This window comes from Gymnogyps californianus, chromosome 2 (assembly GCF_018139145.2).
Source record: "Gymnogyps californianus isolate 813 chromosome 2, ASM1813914v2, whole genome shotgun sequence".
Classification (NCBI taxonomy): domain Eukaryota; kingdom Metazoa; phylum Chordata; class Aves; order Accipitriformes; family Cathartidae; genus Gymnogyps; species Gymnogyps californianus.
Genome location: NC_059472.1, coordinates 115,057,427 through 115,084,074, shown reverse-complemented (window position 1 = coordinate 115,084,074; position 26,648 = coordinate 115,057,427). Strand labels below are relative to the sequence as shown.

The 26,648-nt window shown below is 41.5% G+C and overlaps 1 protein-coding gene across 3 annotated transcripts in view; it reads left to right on the top strand.

Moving 5' to 3' along the window:
- ELMO1 (engulfment and cell motility 1) overlaps positions 1-26,648 on the top strand; it is a 315,014-nt gene that overhangs the window by 30,308 nt on the left and 258,058 nt on the right. For 2 of the 3 annotated variants that reach the window (XM_050891283.1, XM_050891282.1), the window contains exon 1: positions 18,718-18,721. Coding sequence is in view for 1 of the 3 variants with exons in the window: in XM_050891281.1 (XP_050747238.1) it covers positions 18,644-18,721 (78 nt within the window). In the remaining 2 variants the exon portion in view is untranslated. Of the gene's footprint in view, positions 1-18,571; positions 18,722-26,648 lie in introns of those variants that run through there. The other variant, XM_050891281.1, reaches the window with a different exon arrangement.

Sequence of the window (26,648 nt, the reverse complement as noted above, 5' to 3'; positions counted from 1 at the left end):
ATTGTCTTTGAAACTGCCATTTAATCTTAAATTCTTTGTAGTGCAACAGTTGGTGAGTTTTTTTGGTTTTTGTTTTTTCTTCCAGGTCACTATGAAAACATTTCAGTAAGTTTTATGTTTGTTTTGACCATAGGAGAAATTTTTTTTCCAAGTCCCTGTAAAAAGTTTAGCTAATGGTGTAGTTTAGGTGCTAATGTGAAGTTATTGCTTCAGATTTATCAGTAACCTTTAAAAGTAAGCATATGAATAAAAATAATTTCTGACAAAGTCCCAATTCTTAAATGCTGAAGTTGCAGGAGTTTTCTTTAAATTATGAAGAGATTGGGTAGGGCTGGGACTGAATTTGTTTTATTTTCAGATTGTGGTATGTTACAGTTTCATTTTAATAGCATAGGCTGGAAGAGGCAAATTAATTGCTGTTGCGGTGTAGAGGCATGTTGGAGTTTGAAGAATTATGGAGTTTGTGTTGTGCTGAATTGAAGTGATGAAGTACAGATAACAGGCCACAGCTGTGGCCACAAATTAGACCTCTCAATTTGATGCTGAAAGTATTGCATTAGAATTGCTCTTCTAGGATTACCATGTGGAACGTCTGATGAATAAAACCAGATCTGAAGTAGGGAAGCTAGAAATGCATGCTGCTGCAAATGCTTGTTGGGGCTTCATTGTTGTAAAATGAAGGTGACCGCTTTACTAAGCGAGAGCAGTGCTCATGAGCTTACTGTTCTTCAAGTACTTCCACTGGTTTTTACATCTTAGCGTCTCCTTAAAGAATTAGGGTTCTCAGTGGTTCCTTCCTGTTACAGCCAACATGGCTTAGGGGAGGGTGAGAGTTGTGGTCCCTCCCGTGGTCCCACAGCACCTGTCCTTACGTGGAATCCATCAAAAGTTGGGAGCATGGAGTTTACCGGGAGGTGTTTCAGGAAGGTGCATAAGCTTTGATCCAACTGAAGTACTGTGCAAAGGCCTTCCTACATAGGAAGGATCCAGTGAGGAGGTAAGCACCACCTTACGAACTCCTGTGGGTATGGGAAACTTCAACATATGGGTATTGCTCTTGCATTCTGTGGAGCTACCCTATTGCTGTGGGAATATTAATGCTCCAGGTATTTCCAGGCACAGGACAGTAGTAGTGTAGTAATAGATCAGATCTAACTTACAGGGATAAGTCTGAACGGTGATAGTTTTATTAGCAGAAATGTTCAAAAACCCAAAACTACAGGCCTGTTGTCCTGTGTTTGGGTTGACTGGCAGACATGCCAATGCTAGGTGCACAGACGGTCCAAGGGCAAGAGCATGAACTGGGGTGGACTGGCTGAAGCTGTGACAGCTGTCTCGTGGTTGCCAGGGTCCTATAAAGTTGGCTGCGGCATTGAATTCTTATAAAACCAAGGGACAACTCTGGCCAAGCAAGGGCTGCATGCAAATGTTGCTTATCCCACAAATACAAACTCTGTAAAGTATAGGGGCTGGAACCAAGAAGACACCGAGTAATAAAAGACTGTGCAAGGACCCCCCCCGCTTCCTCAAATGTTCTCATTCAGTGAGTGTAGCTCTATCCTGACCTGCAACATCCGTTCACTGTTTTTGTGCTAGGAGTTTCCTGAATGCCCCATGGAAAATGTGAAACACTTTGTAATTTAGAACAAATATCTTCTGGAACGGGACTCAACTGAAAGGATAAAACCTCGTTCTGCATTGTGACTTTAATCCAGATTTGCGTTCCAGTGACTCTGGTGGTGAAGGTGTCTGGAACATAAGATATTGCGATGTAAAGCACACAGTTGTTCCCTGGATTTGAGGATTTATTTCTGCACAACTCAGAATCGGTAAATCTCTGACCTTTTAAAAGGACTCTTCCTTTTTTCTTGTTGATACTTTAATATCTTTCAAATGCATTTGGCATTTTAGTGGATTGACAGATGATCAACTGATGTCTGTGTATAGTAGCAGAGGCTATGTTACATTTGGGATGTAGTATTTTATTGTTTGCATCAGCCTACTTTTGTGACTTTCAAACTGGAATTCTCATCTAGTCCTTCAAAACTATAAATACATGTTTTTGAGAGAGGAAGTAAGATTGATGGCTATTCTAATATTTGGTGTATAAGGCTTTCATGATGAATTGTTTTCTTCTGACTCCTCTGTTCATACTTACTTTCATAGACTTGAAAAGCAAAAACATTAATAAATCAAAGTGGGTTAAAGATCAGGCACGTGGTTTTATTTTAGTAAGGGATAAAACTGAAAACTCACTGAGTGTACATTGTTCAGCACTTGTTCTCTGGGGCGTATGAATCAGTCCCTTCATTACTGATCCGTAAGCATTTCCTTTTGTGGTTACAGTGTATTTTCATTAGAAAAAACAATGCAAGATAATACTCAGTGTGTTACTTTTGGTGCTTATGCTCATGTGCAAAGTTAATGTTTTTAAAAAAAAAAAAAAAAAAGCAAGCCTTTTGTGGCCATGTGAAGTTTTGACTTCACAGAGTAAGTTTTCTTGCTTGATTTATATCTGTCAGCCGGAAGGGGATTTTGAGAAAAGGCGTAGTAAGCCTGCAAGCTTGAGAAAGAGGTATAATTGACATGGTTATGCCTTGTGTGTCTGGGACATGTTTTCCCAAAGGATTCAGGGTAAAATGTGCTTTGGGGACTGTGTGCTCTGTGTATGTAGAGGAAGACAGCAGGAAATGTGTGTTTCTCCTAGCTTTTTCTCATTGCTGATAGTTAGTATTTGGGACAGTGTCCCCCGAAGAGGGTAAAGTCAGAACCTGGTGGAAGAGGGGGAGTCATAAATAAGAGAATTAAAAACTTTGAGACCCATCCCCTCATCCCCCTTGCGGCCATACCTACACATCCGCTCACTCTTTGGCGTCTTTTTATCGGAATTGTTGAAAGAGGCTGCTAAATGAAGAAACCAGCTTTCCTTTTGAACTTTTAACCTTCATGAAAGCTACAGTAATTGGCCTCTGCAGAGCATAGTTTGTTTGAATCTGACATTAAAAAAAAAATACAGGAAGAATGAAATATCAATGTGCACTTCTGAAATTCCCAAATTGCCAGTGAAGGTCTTGCTTCTCTGTGCTTTAAAAGCCTCAAAAGTGCAGAGAGCGACTGGGGAGGGGTGAAGTGTCCCTGTTGCATCTCAGCTGGGATGCGCTTTGGCTGAGATGAAAGTGCAGCAGTTGATACAAAACCTCCACCTGGGGAAAAATGGTCGACGTGTATGTGAATGTAATCTCTTTGATGGAGTGGAAGAAGGCTTGAAGAATGGGTCATGTAAAGGGAAATAAAACACTGTCAAAAAGAAAAGGTGAAAAAAACAATGCCAAAGGTGAGAGAGGTGAATTGTACTGCCTAGACTAAAGGTGAGTGTTATGCTTAGATTTCTTCTATGAATGAATGTCCTGTTTAAAAATAAACAAACAAACTAGTGTTTCCCCACTTCATCCTTGTTAAAAAGAACACAGTAAAACTCCTGACAGTTGCTATTCTTTCTAAGAGTTGATCATGTGAAACTTTTATACACTAAAAGCAAGGAAAGCACATTAAAGTGTAATACCCGCTTACTCTAGCGGGTCTTAAAGCTGTCATCACTTAAAAGTCGTACAAAAGCGAAAATAGTGTCTTAAATACAAATGATTTTTTGCCTCTAATTACTTTTAATGCACATGTTACAAGTCAATAATTAAAAAATCTAAAAGCAGATCCAGGTCAAATCATGCTTTAGATGACGTTTAGTCTAAAATGCTTGAAAGCAGCTTTCATGGGTATCATTGCTAGCTTTTTCATCTATATAAAAATGTAATATGTTTTTGCAAACTTGAAAACAAAAATCTAGAGGGACACAGCCTGACAGCAGAGAGCTGTAGCCCTTCCTTCTCACACACAAGCTAATAGCCATGCTGCATACATCATCACACGTATAGCTGCTCAAAAGGAAAACGTGCTCGACAAGGCTTTTTACTTCTCAGCTGCTAGAAGAAACTGCCAACCTTTGGCATGGTTGAGTTTCTCTTAACAGAAAGCAGCAATACATATTGTAGTTAACTTGGCTGGTGGCAAGCAAAACTACCTTGCTGCCTTCTTCCTTTTAAGATATGAATCTTCTTTCTTAAATAAGGTTGGTTAATGAACAGGAGAAATAGTGACAGATTTAAGAAAGGAACTGTTAAAAACAGTCAGCTCCTCAATTTACCGGGAGTAGTTCAGTTTGATCTTGTTAGAGATGAAACGGTTCCATGCAAGATGCTTTCAGTGTCTTACCCTGAGAAAATTGGGATCCTTCGTAGCTGTGGGATTTTTCATCTTGCTGTTGCGTTATGTGTCTTCAAAGCAAGAGGCGAGTGTTTTCTGTCATGTGCCTGTCTCTTTTAACATCTGTATTTCCACTTCAGCAATTAAATGACTAAAAGCAAAGGCGGGAGGGTAGGGTAGCCAGCAGCCATGCATTAATTTCACTGTGTAAAACTGCAGAGATTATTTGGGGCCAGAAAGAGGTAACTGTCACAGGACAGCACACACGCTCTTCCTGTCATGTGCATGCTGAAAATAAGGCAGTTGCCAGGAATGACTGAACCAAAGGCTGGATGACAGGTTATTTCTAAGTTGAGAACAGCTTAAACTTTCAGGGCTCTAAAACCAAAGCACACAGTGTTTGGCAAAGTCACCCATACTAAATGATGAAAGCCTGAGTAGAAGGAAGAACGTGGTAAAGAGATGAGCAGTAGTTGCTCACTGGGCTGTCTCAGAGTATTTGCATTTTGATTGGCTCCACAGACATTTGTGCATGCCTCAGGGACTCTTAATGTAAGGAAAAACAGCTTTATATGTAAAGAAAAATGGCAATGAGACTTCAGACTTGCTCCCTACAGCATGTTCTGTGTGCTCTTTCAGTCTTGGCTTAAATGAATATAATGGTGATGCTTTTATTTTGCCTGGGAAATTAGTTTCCCTTGCTGATTTGTTTTAAAGTATGTAATCCACCTAGAAATGTATTTGTCATTTTGTGCTGGTAATGAGTCTTTTTAATTTGGCAGAGTAAGATAATTAGAAGACATTGGCCAATAAATATAGCCACAAAATGGTTTACCGCTTTCTGTCCCATCCCAAAGTCCATACCTGGGATTCTTGTGAGAAGCCCCATCTGATGGATAACTGCAGTAATGTGCTCTGAAACGCTGAAAACAGCAGACTGTTTCCAGCGGACTCTGAAGCTGCATCCTCCGCTTCTACCTCTCTGGTTTTTAATGGCAGGTGTTGTATTGAAGCTAAGGATGGTAGCAAGAAATAGGTAAGTCAGTCTCTAGTTTCAGGACCTTGAGGGCTGAGAAGGGTAAAATGCAGGAAGAACTGGGTGAGTAGTCTGTCCGAGCACATGAACAAGTAAGACGGCTGCCCATTCTGGGTAATCTGTCAGCCTGATTTAGATACAACCCCTTGTAGCCTCTAAATGCCTCTCAACATCTCTGAGGAAATGTGCCCCATTTTATAGTTGGTGGTTGGAGGCACAGAGGACCAAAGGGCAAGTACGTGGCCACACACAAAGCCTTTGAATAAAAGAAAATTAAACACAAGTGTTCTTGGTTCCAAGTTTAACATCCTTGTCTTTGAAGCAGACATTCCGTTCATTTAAACAGCGTGATTGCTGCATGTGGTAGGGAGTTCTTCTCTTTAATCAGTGCTGTGGGGAAAAACCTTGGTAGATATAAGGTCTATTTGCAGGTGGGTTTTTTCAGTTTATTTTTCACTGGTGTATCTTACGCTAGCTGCTAATGATTACATTCTCTCAGTGACACAAAGGTCAAATAAGAATCTGGGGCTCTTGTGTCTCAAGAGGTTTGTTTTGCAAATGCAAGAGTACATTCTTCTGTCTTGTTTAAATGGGAGCATTAGACTTTGTCCTGGGCACTGATGCAGCATATTTGCCTATCGGCACTGCTGCGTCAGAATTTCCTTCAAGTGCCTTAAGTGGAGTTAATGTCATCATTTTTTTCCCCAGTCCTAGTCAAAGTTGTTGGCATAGTGGGTGAGACTAGCAGGGTAAGAGATGTGTCTGAAATCCATCTAATTCTTTAACACCCCAAGAAGAGAGCTTGTGAAGGTGTTGTGGCTAGTAGTGATCTGCTCCAGAGTTTGGAGAATGGCACATGTGAAAAGGAAACTTCAAAAAATCTTCAAAAACATCTTTTCCTTCATTCCTCATGTACACTGTCCTCTTAAGTTTTGCATACCCAGATCAAGAAGAAGCAATTGGGAACTGCATGTTGTGAAGGACACATCTTTGTGAGCCCTACATACTGGAGTAATTTTCCAAGCAGGGTAGAAGGAAGTCACATCCAGGTCTGACAGAACGGCAGAATCCCCTGTTGGGAGTAGGGGACTGTAATTGAAATGGGACTCAAGTCCTGATCTTCAGAGATGTGGAGTCCACTTCCTTGTTACAGGGCAAGTTGTCTGGCAGCTTTGGAAACAGGACATCTCTTTCCTGATCATACTCCTTACTCCAAATCAAGATCTTCTGATGGGCTGTGGCTGTGGTTCTGTGAATGCAGAGTGAAGACTGCATCAATGTGCTGTAGGATGGGGGGAGGAGGGAGAAGAGAAAAGAAAATGAAGTATTCTTTTAGTAGAGATGTGCACTGCGGCTTTTTGGAAATGCTTATACTTTCAGTGTACAACCTGTGAATATTGCTTAATATAGCAGAAAATGAGAGTGGGTAAGGCTCTGTGTTTACTGTTGTCGCCATGCTGCCAAACCTGTAAAGCTATGTTTTAGTCTTCACAGCAGAGGAGAAGTGCTTTACTGAAGGGCAGAAAGAGGACTCCATTGTGTTTTAGAGAGATTAATAGCTAAATTGCACTAACTACTTGAACATTAGAGACCTACTGATGTTAAATTACTACTGAAAGCAGATGAAAAGTGCCACGTAGTTACTGTGTTGTGCTTTGTTTTAGTGTTGCCATTTTCACACAAAGGGCTTTTCAACCAGGTGTTAGCCCTCTAGGAAGTTCAAAATGGTCAACTTCAGTTGACAGCTTTATTTGGAAACACTTCTAACTATGTCAAACTGAACTAGACAGTTAACCGAACAGTGATTTGCCATCCCTTACCCTCAAGTGCAATGGGAAAAGTTAATTTGGGAATGCTGAAGTCTGAAAGCAAGAAGGATAAACAGTGATTACTCTCACAGGGGACTTGGTGAAGGGATGTTACTTTGTATTTCTCAAGATACAAACTTTGGCAATCATCAGAGCACTAAAAATGTACTTGGATTTCATCCAAATACTTTAATCTTTTAATGTCTGTTACAATTATAAAGGAGCTCATTGAGTTAATGAAACATACTGTAATGAACTTAGTAATTGCATATTTTTACATCGCTCTCCTCTATGAAATTGAATCTCAGCTGTGTGCCATGAACTTTGCACAGGTGAAATAAATCCTCTTTTTTGGCTCAGGACATGTTTACATGATGGTTTAAGATGAGCAGGTTATATTCCTGCTTTCGTCTTTACTCCTACCCATTCCTTATGGTGGTCCTGATGCTCAGGTGAGTGGTGAACATGTTCGAGGGGCTAATCTGGCTGAAAATGTGTCTTTGTTTTTGCTTTGTGGGGTTAGTTTTTGGACAGTCCATCTCTGAACTGGCCTGCTGGACAAGTGCCAGTGCTGGCACTGGGGAGGAGGAGGCCAGGCCATGACATTGGGGAAGGAGAGACATCAGATCTGCTGTGGAACTGGACTTTGAATGGCAGAAGCCTGAGATTTTTGGAGTAGAAGGATTTCGTTTTAGTGGAGAACAAAAGGATGGTGGCTCAGGATGATGTATGTATTACAGTATTTTTAACATAAAACAGTTATGAGGATCCATTTTTTTTGCTATATAAGAAGTTAGAGGCATGCATGTTGTTATGCAGCAAAGGCATAGTGTCCTTTTGCCGGTTGCTGCCAGCCTCTCCCTGTTCTGTAGTTAGCATTTGTAGGTTCTTAGCAGGTAAAATACTTGGCAATAACTCCTGGATGGAATCAAGAGGGTATTAAATATTTGAGGCACTCTATTTGTTTTTAGGATAATAGAGAAAAGCATCACACAGCAAGTACTGGTTCGTTTTGAATGGGTGTTTTGATAGAAGTTGATTGAGTTGCAGCAGCAATCGGTGACGACTGATGTTCTGGCTCCTGAGAAGGAAACTGCCACGAGTCGTCACAGAATAATGTGGCTGGCACAGTTCAGTCCTCAGTGTGCAGACAGTGCTGGTTGCGTTGTCTGGATGCATGTATTGTGGGAAGGTGAAGCACTCAGTTCGTTGATTAGCCAATTTGGAAACAGTGAGTGTTTTGCTCATTCTTGGCATAACTATGCATGTTCCCAGAGAGGCTGGAGCAGGAGCTTCAACCACAGCATGGAGATAGGGAAACACAGCTGTGCCGTCATCAGCTTTTGACCGTGAGTGTTAGCTGTAGCCATTTGGGGAGTCTCAGAGAACCTTTGTAATAATGGTTACTTATGAGATAGAAGATACTTGGAGAAGCAGATCATATATATTACAAAGGTGACTTTTTAATTGATAATGATGTTTTACCTGAGCAATGAAGTAAACATATTTACTAAATTAGCTAGTATTTTTCATGAGTCAGGTTTCTTTGTTAAAGTATTTCCACTTTTTTCTGATAGTAAAACAGGAGACAATTGTAACACCTCTCTAGCTTTAACTGCAGTGGCTGAATCGGTGGCTCTTCCCCCCCCCGCCCCTTTTTTTTTTTTTTTAAATAGTCCAGCATAATAGCATAAATTAGATTCAGTGGGGTTTTAAGTTCACATATGGATTGTAATTTCGGAGTGAACATGTTGCCTGTCCTGCTGTCCCTGCTAAAAGGAAGAGACAGTAAGCTTTTCAACTGTTGTCTGCTGCTTAAATGGCATGACTCTCTAAACCTTATGACTCAAACCAGTAGAAGGATGATGTTTGCATCACTCTTTCCTCTTTCCCTGGGCCATGTGGATTTTAATGTTGAATAAAGTGTGCAGTAAAATTATGGGGCGACCACAAATTATACTGAGTGCTTGAATGTGATGTATTAGACTGTAACACAAAAGCAATTTACAGTAGTTTTCCTGTCAGAAGTAAAGTTTCATCTTGATCTTTAAAATCTTAGTTCAAGTTATGGAAGACTGGGATCTTTTTTGAATGAATGCTCTTGGATGCCAGCTGGGAAGAGTTATGGAGATTGTTGTTCCTAAGTTGTAAGCAATGGCTGGTTTTAGTGTGCTTAGAGAATCTTGTTGTGGCATAGAAGGCTCTTTTTGCTCATTGTGTGCACAGTTGAGTACAGAAAAGGCACAATATTTGAACACAGATGGGCAGGCTGGGACTTCAAGAGTGCTTAGAGTCGTCATATCAGTGTACTCAGAGAATCACAGAATGGTTGAGGCTGGAAGGGGCTACTGGAAGTTGTCTTGTCCAACCCCCCTGCTCAAGCAGGGTCATCTGCTACTCATGGTTTTGCAATACAGAGATGAGCAAGGGATAGTCTCATATTAAAATACCCAGATCTCCTGTTACCAAGTGTCACATTTAATGCAGTTTACCAAGCTTTACACAGGACACATCTCCCCTGGAAATGGGCTGGGTGAGCAGAGTGTTGGCACTGCTGTTACCTTGTAGCCAAGTTTCTTCTGAAAGGTTTCTAGCACCCCTCCAAAATACCCTCTGCCTTCTGGTTGTATGAACCTGGAGCTTGACCGGTTCTTGGGCTCTTCAGTACCTTTTTGCTTGTATTTTACCTTACAGTGATCTTATGGTTAACCTGGCTGGATAATTGAGAAGATTGCTCAGGTATGCAAGCTCTTCCTGATCTAGCATTACAAACAATGGCCCCAATGTATGTGTCAGCATGGAAAGGGAGGATGATATCTGGTTGGGATGTCCCCGGAACAGTGGCTCCAGGCCTGCGGTTACACAGACCGAGCAGGCCTGCAGGTGCACAGCTTGAGCAGTACTCAGCAAAACAGAGTGGGATCAGTGTTAAGGATGGGCATATGCACAGTAGTTTTTTGGGGATGTGGCTGTGTCCACGTTTGTTTCCTTAGCATCTCTGTATTCCTGTTTCCAAAGTGGGTTTAATAATGTCCATTAAAATGGTTGTTTAGTTTCAACAACCGATATTGTTTGGATACAATCTCTTTAATGCAGAATAGCTCAAGTTATTCCACAAGTTTTAGCTGTAGACAAGGTCTCTAATATTAACTGTGCCATGTTTTTTTTTTTTCCTGGGTGGCCATCACTGTGTTTCCCATTTGCAGTCTTGTTGTTTTGCTGAATGTCCTTCAGAGAGCCGGCACTGGGAAGTGCACAGGTGTTAAGGGCAAATTGTTCTTTGTGAATATGAGAGTGTACACTCCTAGCTCTCTGCCAGTTCACAGGGGTGGATTCAGAGACTGTATAGTGTTGAGAAGTCAGGAAAATGAGGGGTGTTTTGACTGTTAGCTGTTTTGATGTACTGATTTCAGTAAGTATAAGAGAAACAGTGCTGGTAGGAACACCTCTGTAGATGGAGCTGCTTTCTGCTGCAAGATTACTGACAGGTGTGTTTTTTCCTTCTCTGGGTTTTTGTCATTTTTGAAGAATGGTTTCAGTGCCTGAAGCAGAAAGCTGGTGTCTTCAAAACTTTTGTGTCCTCATTAGACTCATAAATGGTATCAAGTCTTTCTTTTGCTGTTTCTTTTACTTCTGATGAGCATGAGGCTCTGCTTATTCACTGTGGAGTGTCAATGTGTCTCTCTCTTCCACAGTACTTTTCTTTGCAGAATGATTTCTTTAGAAGATAATTCTGTTTGTTTCAATCTTCGACATCCTGTCTGTGCTGTCAGTTAACTTGGTTATTTCCTTTAGCATTCACGCATCTGTGTTGCCCTCTCTTCCTCCATTTGACTGCTAACTTCCTGACTGTACCATTAGTTCCTCTGTATGTGTCATAAGCGTTGATAGGGTAAAAAATTCTCTTTGTTTTTTATACTGCTGCTTCGTCTTGCTTCTAGCAGAAGTTTAGGGTTTCTCCCAACCTTGAGCTTATGTTCTTGTATCTGTTATCACCTTTGGGATATAGCCAGTCATCATTGTCTGGATTCAGCCTCTAATGAAGCGAAGCAATAAAGTCTTATCATCTTGACTCAAGATGCTGTTTTGTGTGTCCTTTCTAGCCCCCTGATTTATCCAAATGCCAGGGAAGTCCCAGGTACTATAGCCAGATCATGCTAGTGCTAGAAAAGAAGACTCTGATCTCTTGTTATTTCTTTACTATTAGTTGAATTCTATTCAAAATTGCTTTCCTGAGTCACAGCACTTTTGATGAACTTTCTGTTTCTCTTCAGCATATTTTCAACCAGCCTCTAATAAACTTACTCTATTTCCAGTTACATTGTACTCCTTTGGAGTGTGCTTAGATTAAGCATTAAAAAGCACCCCCCCAAAAAAAATTTGCATCTATCCTTTTGAGTTGTAATATTTAGCATTGCTTTATTTTAGTTGTTATTTCACAGTACCGGTTTCCTTTTTCCTTTCTTCTCCCCTCCAGCTTTCTTATTGCTGAAAATTTTATATTCTGTCCTTACTACCCTTTAAGAACAGCAGCACCACTGGCTGAAATTGAGGCTTCATCTTTTTCCCATTGCTTCCCTCCTACCTCTCAGGTTATGTGAGACTACCCTGAGAGGCAGGAAAAGAAAATTGTATTCAGCTGGATTTTAAGGGATATTTTTTGCTGCTTGCTTCAGTTTAGAAACATCTGGAGTACAGCCCAATGATGAGAAACAAACCCAAACGAAGTGGCAAGCCCTGATAAACTGTGAAAAGTTTAAGTGGATTCTAACTTCTTATTCAGAGTAGTATTTGATTTTGTTTCTGTACTTGATACCTGCCATGGTCTTTAAATTCCACATGCTAGGCAGGTACTCAGCACCTTTGAAAAATCATGCTTTTTTTGTGAAGCCTTACCTCTTTGACTGCTGGGTTACTGTTGGTGTGGTGGTGGTGGTTGTGGGTTTTTTGGGGGTTTGGTGGTGTGTTTTTTTGGTGGGGTTTTTTTTTTTGTTGGTTGGTTGGGGGTTTTTTTATTTCTTGGAATAGTCTTTTGAATACTTGAGTTTGGTACTTTCCTGATCTCTAGTTTGAAGAGCTCAGATATTAACATCTTTAGTAAACAGAGCATCTTTATCTGACTGGATGGTATATGAGTGTTAATTAAATTGCCACAGAGGTTCAGAAACCTCGAATAATCAAACCCAAGTTTTTAGTCCTCTCTCTTCTGAATTACAGACATGTAACTAAAAGTTCCTTAGTAGAAGGAGAGCGATCTTCCAAGAAGCGGGGGAGTTCAAGTTAAATAAGTACCTGAATTTTTTTGGTATGCTTCAATATGTGCTTTAGAAGGAAGACCAGACAGCCTGCTTGCTTGTATTCTGAGTACAGCCAGTCTGTTGTGTTTTCTTCCACCTTTTCTTTTCAAGCACCCTTTAAAGCCTATTTTTCTCCTTAGTTTTGAAGAGTACTTTTTTGAAAGTAGGCCTGTCAGTGATAGTGAAACCTCAACCACATAAAATGCTTCCTAAGGAGAGGAACAACAAGATGACTGGGGGAAAGGTAAAATACTTGGAATGAAATTGTGAAGAAAGGTTATGAGTATGTGAGAATGAGACAGGTGATAACCGCATGAATATTCACCATCTTTCCTGGGCGGCTTTGCCAGTGGCAAAAACTGTCCTATTCTGTACATTTCACACCCATATTCCTAAAATGTCCTCCAATACTAGGTTTCCAGGTATTTTGGAGAGGAAAAGTGGTGTATTTATACCTGAAGGGTCCAAAGCCCATTTTATCATAATATTAAATGGTGCGTTCCTGGGCATTATAGATGAGCAGATTGTGGGTTCAGCATGAAAGAAACATTCCTGTTGGGAAGCTGATGGACCGCTCTGAACCATGGAAGTCTGTTGAGTAGGGTCAGGTCTCCCTGCAGTGTTGGTGCCTGCTGCAGAGGGGGTAGCAGCCCCCCTGGGTTGTCTGCTCTCTGAGATTGCCCCCTCTTTTCCATTGCTTACTAGAATATAGCTCATAGCTCCTGTAGAGCTTTATCTTCCATTTGTGGCAAAGCATCTGTGGATTTTATTGACATGGGTCTGCTGGGCCTTTAACTCCTGTCTAGTTCAGGGGTGAATAGCACCAAATGTGTAACAAAAGGGAAAAAGGTAGCATGAAAGCCTTTTTATGTACATAAAGTGTACATCCAGCCCCCTGGCTTCTGTGCCCTGTTTTTATTTCTTGCAGAGATGGTAGAGCATGTTTACAGCCGCTTAGACTCGGCCGTTCAGTCATGCAGTTTACCTCCAAAAATAACTCTCTTGGGGGATATTAATCCAGCGTTGGATTATCTTTCTAAAATCGTTAATCAGACTTGGTCCCCGAGGGACCTTCCAGCTGAACTTGCCACTTAGTTTCTGTTTGCTGGGGTGGCGGGAGCTGAGCAGAGGAAGCTGATGAGCTTTGACAAGAAGCGGTTACTTACGTAAGGTCCCAAGCGGAGGGACCGGCGTGCCTCTCCTCCCGCTGCGGGTCCCTGCGCGGCCGGCCAGGGCTCAGCTCCCTGCCAGCACCCGCTGTGTCCTGCCTTGTCCTGGCTGCGTTATTGCCCTCCCTTCCATTCGCCTTGTTTCGCCTTGAAGAAAAGCCATGGGAAAACCTACCTGCAAGGGGGGAGCGGGGGGATCTGTGCCAGCTCCAGGTGATTCCTATATATGCTGCCTTTTGTCCAGGGAGGAGAAACACGTGCTTTGTTTTATTAAATTCTCAAATGCACGTGGAGTTCCTTTGGTCACTTTTTAATGATTAACTTCCTTACTTGAGCCGTTCATGAAATGACCTGGCCTGCTGTTTGAATATTACCTCTCTTCTGTAAAAGAAGAAATGAGCTGTTGTAGGCTGCTGTTTTCATATATGACTAGCACTGCAAGTCATAAACTCCTATTAGCCTGCATTTTTTCTCCTGTCTGAAGAGTAAGAATAGAGTTTATTCCTTGAGAGACATGCTCTGATAGCTATAAGTTATTTAAAGTACATTGAGATCATTGTATGGAAAGTGCCAGGGAAATTGCAAAACAAGTTTAAAAAAAAAAAAAAGAGTTCTACTAATTTCATATATGATTAAAATCCTGTTTTTCACATGCAATACACAGGTAGAAGGGGAAAATTTAATACATTTTACTGACATACGTGCTCCCTCAGAGCCAGGCAGGTAAATTGAGAGCTTGCATGTCTGTGCTTATGCATTTTTGCATTAAATTTAACATGCTTTGATTTCCAACTTGAGTGTTTATTACTCTGACTTAGTAGACCACTGGAAGCACTGCATAGCATGGTTGAGATGCAGAAATGTACTGTACGTGGTAATAACAATAACTCACAGAATTTGCACTTTAATGGACTAATCTGTCATAGTTCTGAAAAACCCTATTGATGTAAGAAAGTGTACTCAAGTGGTAGGGATGTTTTCGTTGTGGGGGTTTTTCCCTCAAATTATAAAATAGGCTGCTGCTGAGCATGGAAGTTGCTTAAACCTCCTCCAGGTTATGGCTGCATGCATGCATGCATTAGGAAAAATATTGGGAAGTTGCCTTCCTTTTCCTCAGACCCTTCCTCCACTTCATACACTCGTGCCCGCACGTGCGTCCTGTTATCTGCAGATTCTGCCTTGAAAATATATGTTGTAAAAATGAGTTGCAAAGTTGCTCTTGTGTGTCAGTTCTTCTCAGATCCCACTGGGAGAGAAAAAGGAAATTCACTTGAGAAAACTCCATAACTAGACCTTTTAGCAATGTCCGTGTCCTTTTCAGTGCTTGACTGCTGCTGGCATAACAAAAAGCAGTTGAAATTGGTTCTAGTTCTTCATTCACATCATGAAAATTGCTTACTAAATTGGAAGCGTTTCACACCAGGGATTGTGCCTTCCTTATTTTACTGGGCAGTGTCTAACACACTGTGTACCACTGGAATAAATAGTAGGTAATTTGTAATTGTCAGCACTGTAGATTGCAGAATTATCTTTGCAATCATAATTTTGTGATGACAGCTAAACATGTATTTTGGCCTAAAGAAAAAAAGAATATTTGTTTCTGGCATTGCCACGTAGGTAGAACGAAACTAAGTTATCTTTTGGATCCTGCATAGGACTCATAAGATTATAAACTAGGAAAAAAAGTCAGCACATTTGACTAGGATGTCCACTGAGAAACAAAAAGAAATTTGTAGTGATGATTTTATATATGCTTTTCAGCATTCAGACTACGCTGATGTCTCCGAGTTGGTCTTCTCCTGGTGGGAGAAATGGAACTCCATCCATTTGTGTTAGTTAAAGATCTGTCACTGCTTTGTGTTTTATGACTGTATAAGCATATGTATATTAACAACTATAATTATGTAGGAGATCTGTGCTAGCCTGCATTAAAAACTAGTCACATTGAAATTGTCTTCTGAATGCTGTGGTAGACTTCTCTTGCACCTTGCTTTGGAATGCAAATGCTTATTTTCCATAGCTGAATTTGATTAACTTACTGTCAACTTTCCTTGACTCTTCTTTCTTAAACCATTTGCTTTCTTTCTGCGTGACTCTTTAAGACCGCAACTCACTAAAGCAAAATGAGGATTAATGCCCACATTTGTATGTAAGAGTGGAAGTTTTCTGCAAATTTATTGCTACATGATGTTGTTTTGCTTTTGTAGTCGTGGCCAGTGGTCGTGAATCAACGTTTTTTCTCCAACATTCATTGTGAGCTTTGGACTTAGCTAACCTCCTAGGGGAGGTATTGGGCTGCGAGTTACCTTCCCTTTACCTCTTGCGGTGAGAGGTGACAGTGCTCTGAGTTGCTTCCCTGTCTTCCCAGTTAAAAGACAGTGTGTTTGCCCATGCATTAGATGGATTCTATTGTTTTTATAGGTTTCCCTCTCTCTCCCTCTCTAGATATGTGGCCTACAGATTTTTTTTCATGAAAACTGTAGAAGAAACATGATGGGGGGAAAAATAAAACTGTTGAAAATAAGGACTTACTCATCTGAAGCTACCCTCCGTCAAGTTTGTCTGGCAGGAGCTGCTGCTGCTCTTTTTGTGTTGCGGCCAGTAAACTCAGGCTCTGGCTGAGGCTTCCAGCGTCCCTCCTGCCAGGGATGTGGTGCTGTGCCAGGGAACGCAGGGAGAAGCCTGTCAGTCAGGCACTGGGTCAGCCAGCTCTGCCTAAGCGCTGCAGGTGGTTTAATACCAAAATGTCACCCGGCCGAGACTACCGAGGACTGTTCTGCTGAGGAGGTGGGAAACACCGTCACCATGAGGTGGGAAACACCGTCACCATGAGCGTGGGAGCAAAAAGGCGCCAAGGTCTCGGTTTCATTTGACTGTCGAGGTGGATTAACAGCTCATTGCTGCCAGCAAGTCTCGCTTCTCCTCTCCCCCGCCACGTTGTGCCACCTCTGGGAAGCTGACTTGAACGTGGTAAAAACTAGATGACCGAAAATACTTTTTTGCTGGTTAGTTGAGTCAGTGTGCTGCGCAGCAAGGGGAGCACTCGTGGGAGATGCAAATGGCGGGAGCATGAGGTGTCAGGGGAGAAGTGGTGGGGACTTTGCATCTGCTCAGGCTCTACGGGGGAAAAGACAGCCAAAAGTGAATGTCTGACTATTCTTAATGACCGGCAAGCCAGTTGTGTGTTTTAGTTGTGCTTATTCCTGGTCCCTGTAACATCTACCAAATGTAGACAATATCACTATGTTTCCTAATCACGTTGTTTAGTCTTTCAAGGCACTTCCTGCAATCCAGTCTTATTTATAGACTGTCCATTGTCTTATTTACTGCCTTGCGCTTTGCTTTGTGGTGATGTGCGATCCTGTTGGCATCAGAACTGCCATTGTTGGAAGTAAATTGGTGGAGTGTTAAAGTTCATAAATTGCTTTTATTGTATGTGTTGAGAACCCCGTGTAGAATGTAGCAGGGCTTGCAAACACAGAGGACTGAGCCTTTTCAGAGTAGACCAGAGGCCACACAAGAAAAAAGGAAACGTAGAGCCATATATATGAAGGCTGGACGAACTCCCACTTATAAGTAGTATGAGACAAAGGTACAAAATTTCTTGATAAAGGGATGATATTGTGATTTTTTTCAGGCTGATCTGAGTTCCTGCTTCTGCTGCAATTGGAGAAGGGTTGTTAGACTGGGTTAGTTGAAGCAGCAACTGACGGTGGTCAGAGCCTTTTTTTTCCTGTACCTGTTTGTGGCTTTTGGATGTCTGGTATATTCTGTCAGCTCATCTCTTGCCTTAGCTCTTTCAAAGGATGTATGTGCAAGCATGTGTGCATGCTTTCACCACTTCCTTCTCTTTTCTGCTAAGAAGAAGTGGGACTGCACCACTGGGGATTTCTACAGCTTCTCTCATTTTGTCATATGTGATGGAGTTTTGCCGGGCGTTGGCAGAGCACGCGGGAAATGCCACAGTCGGTACGGAGGACTTGGCAAAACAAGCAGGAACCTCACAGCCTGCAGGAGGGTGCATGGGTTGCCGTGTCTGAGAATTGCAGAGCTTTGCTACTTCAGTGGCAGTCCTGCTACCACTGAGCTGGGAGAGGGGTGCAGAAGGTTTGTTTGCAAGCTCAGAAAGGCACTATACACGCTTGAAAAATGTTTGTTGTTACTGTGAGGTTACAAACTTCAGTGAGCCAAAAGAGACAGAACGTACATTCTGCAAAACCTGAGGATTTGGTTCTTCCCCTTTCCTTCCCCAAAATTCACAGCCTGCGCTATTTGACATGAGATCCTACTGATACTCGTATTCTTGCAGAACTATGACATTTTATGTAGCTGATCGTATTACTGTTAATGTGTACTATATCCTTGTGTATTCACATGTCTGACATTTACCATAAAGAGGTATTTATAGATGGGTATCTCTGGATCTGTTAGGTGAGGATGTGTGTGTGTATGTATATGTGGAAACTGCTGTGTGTTCTGCCTTCTTCCTGACATCCTGGTTGCTATAGTGCAGTGATCTATTTGTGAACACCCAGAAGATCATTGCTATAGTTAAAAGAAACAGTGTTTCCTGGCCATAACTTCCTGGGCAATCTCTTCTCCTTGAGCGCCAGCTTTAACAGATTCGGTCACGTTCCCTGGGACTCTAGAAGTGACACTGTAACAGGAGCTTCCTCTAGTTTGTCGCTTTTCCCCACCAGCATATTTAATAATATTTAAAAATAGTTTCTCTATTTAAATCTAATGCATGCCTATTATTCACCGTACATTTCAGTGCTTCAGCCATCTTTCTAACAGACTGTTGAGCTGTGCAGCATGTTGTGGCGTTGTGTCCTGTGTTTGCTTCTGTAATATGTGCCATTCTTCTGCTCTTGCACATACATACACACATACGTTTTCATCCACTTGCCCAGCCAGGCAAAATGTAGGAGGCGAAGTGGCAGCGCTGGAGTTCTGTCTGAACTGCTGTATTATTTTTTTTTTTTTTTTCCCTTCTCCCTGCAGGTGTGAATGAGAGAGACTCTCTGCAGTATTTAGTGTCCAGTTGTACTGGCTCCGAAGAACAGCAGCGTCGCAATGCCCCCTCCTGCTGATATAGTGAAGGTGGCGATCGAGTGGCCAGGTGCCTTCCCAAAGTTAATGGAAATAGATCAAGTAAGTGCCTGTGTATGTGTGCTTGGCTGGTCCTGTGCATAAATAAGTTCTTCTCTGTGCGAGTGTGTATCTGCATTTATGTGTACTTAGATGCACACATATGTTTCTGTGAGTGCATGTGTGGTAGAAGGTGTTTTTTATAAGGGGTGTAACCCTCTTCCTCTCTTGCTGCTTAATGTTTTTGATGTGTTCAGCTGTTTTTTTATTTGCTTTTTCTTTTTAAACAGCTGCTTAAATAAGGCATTTACTGCTTGTACGACCCACTTAACACTTTTGTGCCTTAGTGTGTTCAACTGTAAAATTGTGGTAACGTTACCTCTGGGTGGAAAGTTCAAATTTTTCGTCAGTGCTTTGCATTTGGAGTAGGATCATACTGAACGGCTGCAGCAAGTGCAGATTTTGGAACTTAAGTAGTGGTGCACTGTGAGCACGAGGATCTTTGCTGTTCCATACAGGAAGCTCAGGGGTTGTCCTGTTTAGCTGGTTATTTCTAATGCAATGGCCCCATAGACTGATTGGAGGCAGTGTACAGAAGCTAACAAATTCAAAATTACGAATTAAAGACTCTTTGTAGGAAATCTCGGAGGATGGAGGCGAAACAAAGCAAATCAAGTTTAACAAGTGCCATGTTTTATATTCTGGACTTCTCTGAGATTGTTTTTGTGGCACATGTATTAATATTAAAAACAACCTCTTTAATATTTAACAGCTTACCCATAACATTTTGAAATCATACAGCATGTTACCTGTTTAGAATAATTATTATTTCTGTAAATAGTATTCAGAGCGAAGGAAAGCATTTCATAATGTGCTTTAGACCCTAGTGTATCTGGGGACCAAGTACCTTTATGAAGTTCTATTGGAGAGGAGAAAATTTGAATTCATGCTGAAAATGTTTTACTGAAATGGGATCCTAATTTCTTCATGCAGTGCAATCAATTTCACTTCTAGTTAACCCTTTTGTGGCATATGCCTGGGAAATTCCTGTGTGAACTTTGGAGAAACATGGTACTAGAGGATGGCTGGAATAACAGCAGAATGATTTTTAGGCACTCTGGAAGCGCCTTTAGAGGAAAGGGGAGTTCCCAAGTGGTTAGCACTTTGTAGTTTGATTTCCAGACCTGCCAAGCTTCTCCATTTTCATTTGCTGAAATCCTTTAGTAAGCATGTATCTACAGATACAAATCTCTTGCCTGCTGGAGTGAAGAATGTTTTACTTTTTTCTTCTTATATAACAAATGGTAGGCACTGTGCACACGGTGTTCAGGGAAAGATGCATGTTAGTCATGATGAACAACAGCTTATTGCTACCAAGTACAGCGGGGACAAAAATGAACAAATATTATGCAATCTCCTTCCAAGCAGCAGTAAAATAATACCAAAATGATTGTTTTTAATTTACAAAACGGCTTAAAGTAACTCCAAAAAAACTCATACCTTATCTGAAATATTAGCTTACTGTCCTGGAACCTTGTTTTTACCTTTATTATATAAGATTTAGAGGGGATAAGAAAGATCAATGCTGACTTATGTCAGGTAGAACTCTTCCAACCCAGCCTGCCAAGTTGTCTGCAAGTTTCCTCATGCCACTTGAGGGAGAGGAGGAGGAGGAAGAGGGAAAATAAGGTTGAAAGGGAGAAGGCTAACAGCAGCCTGCTCCTGATGCAGGGGGAAATGGGGGAATGAAATTTGAGGGTCTCATCCCTCACCTTTCTGACATGGAAGATACAAGTGTGGTGACAAGAAGTGAAGATGGGAAAGAAACATCCCTTCCTAATACCCATACACACAAACCCTCACATTTGCCTTTTTCAGGGATGGGAGCAATGTGGGAATGAGCCCTGAAAATGTACAGGGGATACATGCTTCTAAACACACAGCTCTGCCTTTGGTTCACTTAATGCTAACTTTTCCCCAATCTGTTTCCTTTAAAACATCTATTTAGTTGAAGGGCTGTAGTGGAGGAGATAATTCATACCTCAGATGGCTAGCTGTCGGAGATGATAAAGGGGAGCAGGGAAAAGGAAGGCAGAAAAGAGAAATGACTTGCCCATTGACCAGACATTGCAGCCAGTGCCTGTCTCCCAGGTGGGATCTGCTCATTTGAGCACCATTTGATATATATTCAGAAAATCCTAAAAACTTTGCCTTACCAGTTTCCTTCCTCTCTGATCCCTTACCAGCAAGAAAAACAGTATTTAAAAGAACAGCACTGTATTATTACTTTAAAGAGAACAACAAAAAACCCTCACTGTAGCATGATGCAAGGTCTTTATCTTTCAGGGTACTGAGGCTATTCCAAATATTGAAGTACAAATACCATAGAAGAGATCAGAGGAAAATCTGGATTTTTTTAATTTTTTTTTTAGGTTGCTTGTTGAATATGCTTGGTAGCATTTATTTATATTCAGTTGCACAGTATCCCAATTCACCTGCTGTGTATATGCATATTTTGCTTAGCAATGAAGAGAATAAAATTTTTTCAAAATAAGGAAACGTCATTGTGAAACCACAGTGATTGACAGTGGTGTACTGAAGGTGTTGGGCCTGAAAAGAGCTCATGAGTATTTTTTCCACCAAATGTTATTAAACTTTACATTAAAAACCTCCCCTTCAGGCGCATGACTTCTGACAAGCTGGACTTCATGAGGCACAGAGCTTTTTCCAGTTGATGCTTCCCACTACGTTTCTGTAGGTTTGTCAACCTGGGTTCATCAATGACTGTTTTAACTTTAATCATACAAAATTAGCCTCACTGAGTTAGAGAGACTCTTTGCCTGCACAATTAGTATATAATTAAGTGCTTTTCAGAACCAGCCTCTGTGCCTAACCTTTCTTCTCATTCATTGAAATGTACTATTTGACGTCAGGTTTTTACAACTGCTTTTTTCCTGGAAAGTTGCTTTAAACAAGGAGGGCAAAACTGCATATTATTTACTGCCCTCTCTCTTGCCAGGTGGGAACTAATTAAGTTGCAGTAAAACTAGCAACTGGCTGTTGCCTGTATGCGTTAAAGCTGATTTTAAAGCATGTGCAAGCTAATGCACTTTTCTGCTTTCTCCTTGAGAGATGGACTTGACTGAATTCAGTTACTCTCTTCCAGAATACTTGTTTTTTTTCATTTGGGTTTCCCCCCATTTCCATCACTTTCCTCAATTATAACTTTGAAAAAGAACATCTAGACTCTTCCCCCCTGCATAAATCCCTACTGGCAATATTAGTAGTGTATTGGGTTTGTGTGGCAAGGTTTTGGTACCAGGGGGGCTACAGGGGTGGCTTCTGTGAGAAGCTGCTAGAAGCTTCCCCTATGTCCAGTAGAGCCAATGCCAGCCGGCTCCAAGACGGACCCGCCGCCGGCCAAGGCCGAGCCCATCAGCAACAGTGGTAGCGCCTCTGTGATAACATATTTTAAAAGGGGAAAAAGTTACTGTGCAGCAGCAGTTGCAGCCAGAGAGAGCGGAGTGAGAAGATGTGAGAGAAACAACTCTGCAGACACCAAGGTCAGTGAAGAAGGAGGGGGAGGAGGTGCTCCAGGTGCCGGAGCAGAGATTCCCCTGCAGCCCGTGGTGAAGACCATGGTGAGGCAGGCTGTCCTCCTGCAGCCCATGGAGGTCCACGGTGGAGCAGATATCCACCTGCAGCCCGTGGAGGACCCCCCGCTGGAGCAGGCGGATGCCCGAAGGAGGCTGTGACCCCGTGGGAAGCCTGCGCTAGAGCAGGCTCCTGGTAGGACCTGTGGACCCATGGAGAGAGGAGCCCACGCTGGAGCAGGTTTGCTGGCAGGACTTGTGACCCCGCGGGGGACCCACGCTGGAGCACTTTGCTGCTGAAGGACTGCACCCCGTGCATGGGACCCATGCTGGAGCAGTTTGTGAAGAACTGTAGCCCATGGGAAGGACTCACGTTGGAGAAGTTTGTGGAGGACTGTCTCCCATGGGAGGGACCCCATGCTGGAGCAGGGGAAGAGTGTGAGTCCTCCTCCCCCTGAGGAGGAAGGAGCGGCAAAAACAACGTGTGATGAACTGACCCAAACTCCCATTCCCCGTCCCCCTGCGCTGCTGGGGGGAGGAGGTAGAAAATTCATGAGTAAAGTTAAGCCTGGGAAGAAGGGAGGGGTGGGGGGAAGGTGTTTTTAAGACTTGGTTTTATTTCTCATTACCCTTCTTCTAACTCATTACCGATCAAATCAACTAATTTCCCCAAATCGAATCTGTTTTGCCCATGATGGTAATCAGTGAGTGATCTCTCCCTGTCCTTATCTCGACCCATGAGCCTTTCGTTTTATTTTCTCTCCCCTGTCCAGCTGAGGAGGGAAGTGATAGAGTGGCTTTGATAGGCACCTGACATCTAGCCAGGGTCAACCCACCACAGTACTGTGGTCAAAATTAATTTCTAATGAAAAGATTTGATTATGACTTTAAGAGCTGGTTACAGGGATGATCTTCCACTTTAAAGTCTTCCTGTCATGTAAGTGGAGGAATGGAAATGGGTTGGTGTCTGAATTTGCATTAGGATCTTTTTGTGGACTTTTTAGGGGGGCAGTCTGGGGAAGAAATGAATGATAGACGCTGACTGCCTGTTATCTTCTCCCAATTTTCTGGCTGAGTATTCTGGAAGATGTTAAGAGTAGGGCCTCACGGGCTCTCTACAGGTAAACCAGAATGCTGGCTGGTTCCTGTCTTCATTTGTCCCAGAAATAGCCATTTCATAAGAGGATGTTATTTCTTGTGTTCAGATGGAAATTTGCATGCTTTAATTTGTGCCCATTATGTATAACTCATTCTCAACTGTTGGGTTTTTTTTTTACAGCACACATTATTTTAGGTAAGCCAGTGCTGGCTTTAGGTTACCTGGATACTTTGTTCTGTGGATTTACAGCTTCACTGTTCCTGCTGCAGGAGAAGCAGCTTCCAGGAGAGGCACAAGATGGCTATTTGGGGACAATAACTATTTTAGCTTATCCCATTCAAATCCACTCTTGTGTGTTAACAGAAGTTGTACTAAAACCAGGTTTCTCTAAACTTGGGGATGAACTTCCTCACCATTGGAGGTAAACACCGTTCCTACAGAAAGGAACAGTTTGTAATTAAACTTGGCCATACAGTCTCTTCCTCCAGGTTTACTTTTATCTATGAGATCATTAAATATAGATTAAATTAGCAGATGTGAATCTTTACATTAGCCAAAAAAAAGGAAAAAAAAAAAAAAGCGGTGTTTTCAAAGCACAAATCTGGTACAGTGGGCAAAATTTACAGGAGCACTGTCAAATGACAATTTCATGTTAATAGAGTGCAGTGCAGCACATGGGAGGAATCATGGGATGCTTTACATTAATGCTTTCTCTAAGGTTTAGATTTAGTCAGCAAGTTTATCTTTTAAGAGTGTCTTTCAAGTTGTCTCTTCTCTTCTGCCAGTGTATGCTATAAATGTAATTTTAATTGTTTTTTTTTCTTCAGAGAAGTCATTGTACTTCACTGCATATTAAAAGGAAACCAGTAAGATTTTTTTTTAAAGGGAACTTTCAAATCGTTTTGGGTTTCAGACCTAAATCTGGACCCCTGGGGATTGTTAATTGATTTAGTGCAGTGTTTCTCAAACTGTGGGAGAAATGCAGTTCAAAAGGGATTGTGAAATGCTTAATTAGAGAAAAGAAAGTGGCACATCGCTTCTGCCATGTGTGTGGACTAAGAATAGCTGTAGTTTCTGCAAGTGCTGTCACTAGTAATAGCAGTATACTGATACAATCCTAGCATCAGAAGTCTAAATGTATGCAGTATTAGTGAGCACCAGCATTGTTCAAGTGGTGAAGAAAGGGATATTGATGTCTCTCTGTACCAGAGGCTGTACTGTGAAGTGTCGTTCCCTGCGCTTAGTTCAGGCTCCAGACTGACTCCCTCAAAATCAAGGGGTTTAGTGCTGAGGGGATGAAGGAAGAGAGAGACTCTTATCTCCTTCCCACAAACCTGCAAAATTATATGAATGCATATCCAAAAAGTGTAATAGTATTGTAGTAGCTGGAGCTACTGATGCTGTTTGGTATGAACATTGTGAAGATTTCCAATGTTATTGCACATCATGAGTTTGAAGTAGTTGAGGGAAATGTCAGTGCCTTTAACAGCTGACAAAATCTCCGTTTCTTGAAGACAGAGGACTAGGAAGCAGCTTGGGGGGAGTGGTGGGGTGGGAAATCTTACAGTGACTTACAAAAGCATTCCCTGCCTGGATTTGCTAGCAGCAGCTCCTTTCTGTCAGGTTGGAGAAGGGAGTTAGTGCTTGAGGCTGGCCACTGCAGCTGTATCTCAGCCATTCTGAAGGAGGACTTTGGTTGCTGCTGATGGGAAGCTTACCCAAAGATAGATGAGCCAAAAGGTGGCTGCCTTTTCAAAAAGATTGAAAAACACTCGGCTAGCTTGAGCCATTTTGCTAAAGGCAGGGCTTGCTTCAAATCAACTTTTAGGTGTTAAACACATGCTAACAATAATTTAATTAGTTTTATTGCTCCTTGTTGTACCTGTCAGTATTTCAGCTTCACAAAACCAAAGATGAAACTGTTCATAAAGCAGATACTAACCAGCATATAAACATAGTGAAAATACTTAACATTTTTATAATCCTTTCAGTTTTTTTACCATCAGGGATTATTAATAGAACTGGTAAGAAAATCATATCCACTAACTTAATGTGCCATTTTCTTTGTTGGACTACTGAAAGGTCTCAAAAAAAAATTTTTTTTTTTTGAGGGGAAAAAAAAGAAGCTGTTCAGCAACAAGAATAACCTTGGAAACAATAATGCAGATGTTTTAATGCATTGGATATAATTCAGTGCACTAACACATGTATATACATAGACAGTGCTTTGTTAACATAATGAAGCAACCATTGTGAATTACAATAGATGTTGAAAAATATGATTGCTTTTCTTACAGGACTGTGGGGTTGGAGTAATCATCATTAGAGCTCCGGTTCTTTGCTGTGGTGGCAGCCAGCCATCCTGGATAAAAGGGGAGTGTTATCATCACATGTTACGTTTTATTAGTCTGGCTTGTCCAAAGCCACATTCCCACTGGTTGGTTGGAGTCTTTCAAGGCTGCGAACTGATGTCCCGTGGTGCGTGGCTGGGACCTCATCACTGAAAAATACATAAAAACTTTGTTTTACACTGTTGAATACAGAGACAGCAGCTAAGCTTAACAGATTGAAGAGGCAATAGCTGTGGAGAAGGGTTATAAAATGTAAAAGAAATGGGGGAAAAAAGAAATAGAAATATTTAGTGAGTTACAGTCTAAGGGATGCTATTTATGCTTTCTACTTGGTGCTTTCTCCTGTGTTAGGAAACATTAGTTAAATGTAGTAGACAGTTAAATATTTTTTTATAGAAGTGGAAATAGAGCCAGGAGATGCTTGAGGTCCTGCAGAAATAGTGTCCCAGCGTTCCTGATCTCCAACATAAAGAATGTTCAGGAAATAATATTTCAGGAAAGAGATTAAATACTTTATTAATTCTTTCCTTGGTTTCGGGGTTTGGTTTTTTTTTTTTTCTGACTCTGATTTTGTTAGCCCCATAGTACCAGCCAGAACCTCCCCACTGGAGCTTCAATTTTGCTACCTGCAACTGATGGCATTTTCAAGATGAAGACTGAACATGACTGTAAGATTGTTGCATCTGCAAAATTTTTTAAGAAACAGCAAGAATCTCGTTTTTTAAAAGTTAATTCTGCTATATTTAAAGGAAATGTGTAATGATGAGATTCCTGGAGTTACGCACCAATGAATTAATTACGAGGTACTTCATTCACATTCTGGCCAGCTGGAGTATCCAGGCGCACTTTATGATTCAATTATATTCTCCTTATAGAACTCCAAGATTGTGGTGCAAAAGAGAGTCATACTAAAAATCCCACGGTATGAATTTTTTGTGCCTTCACGT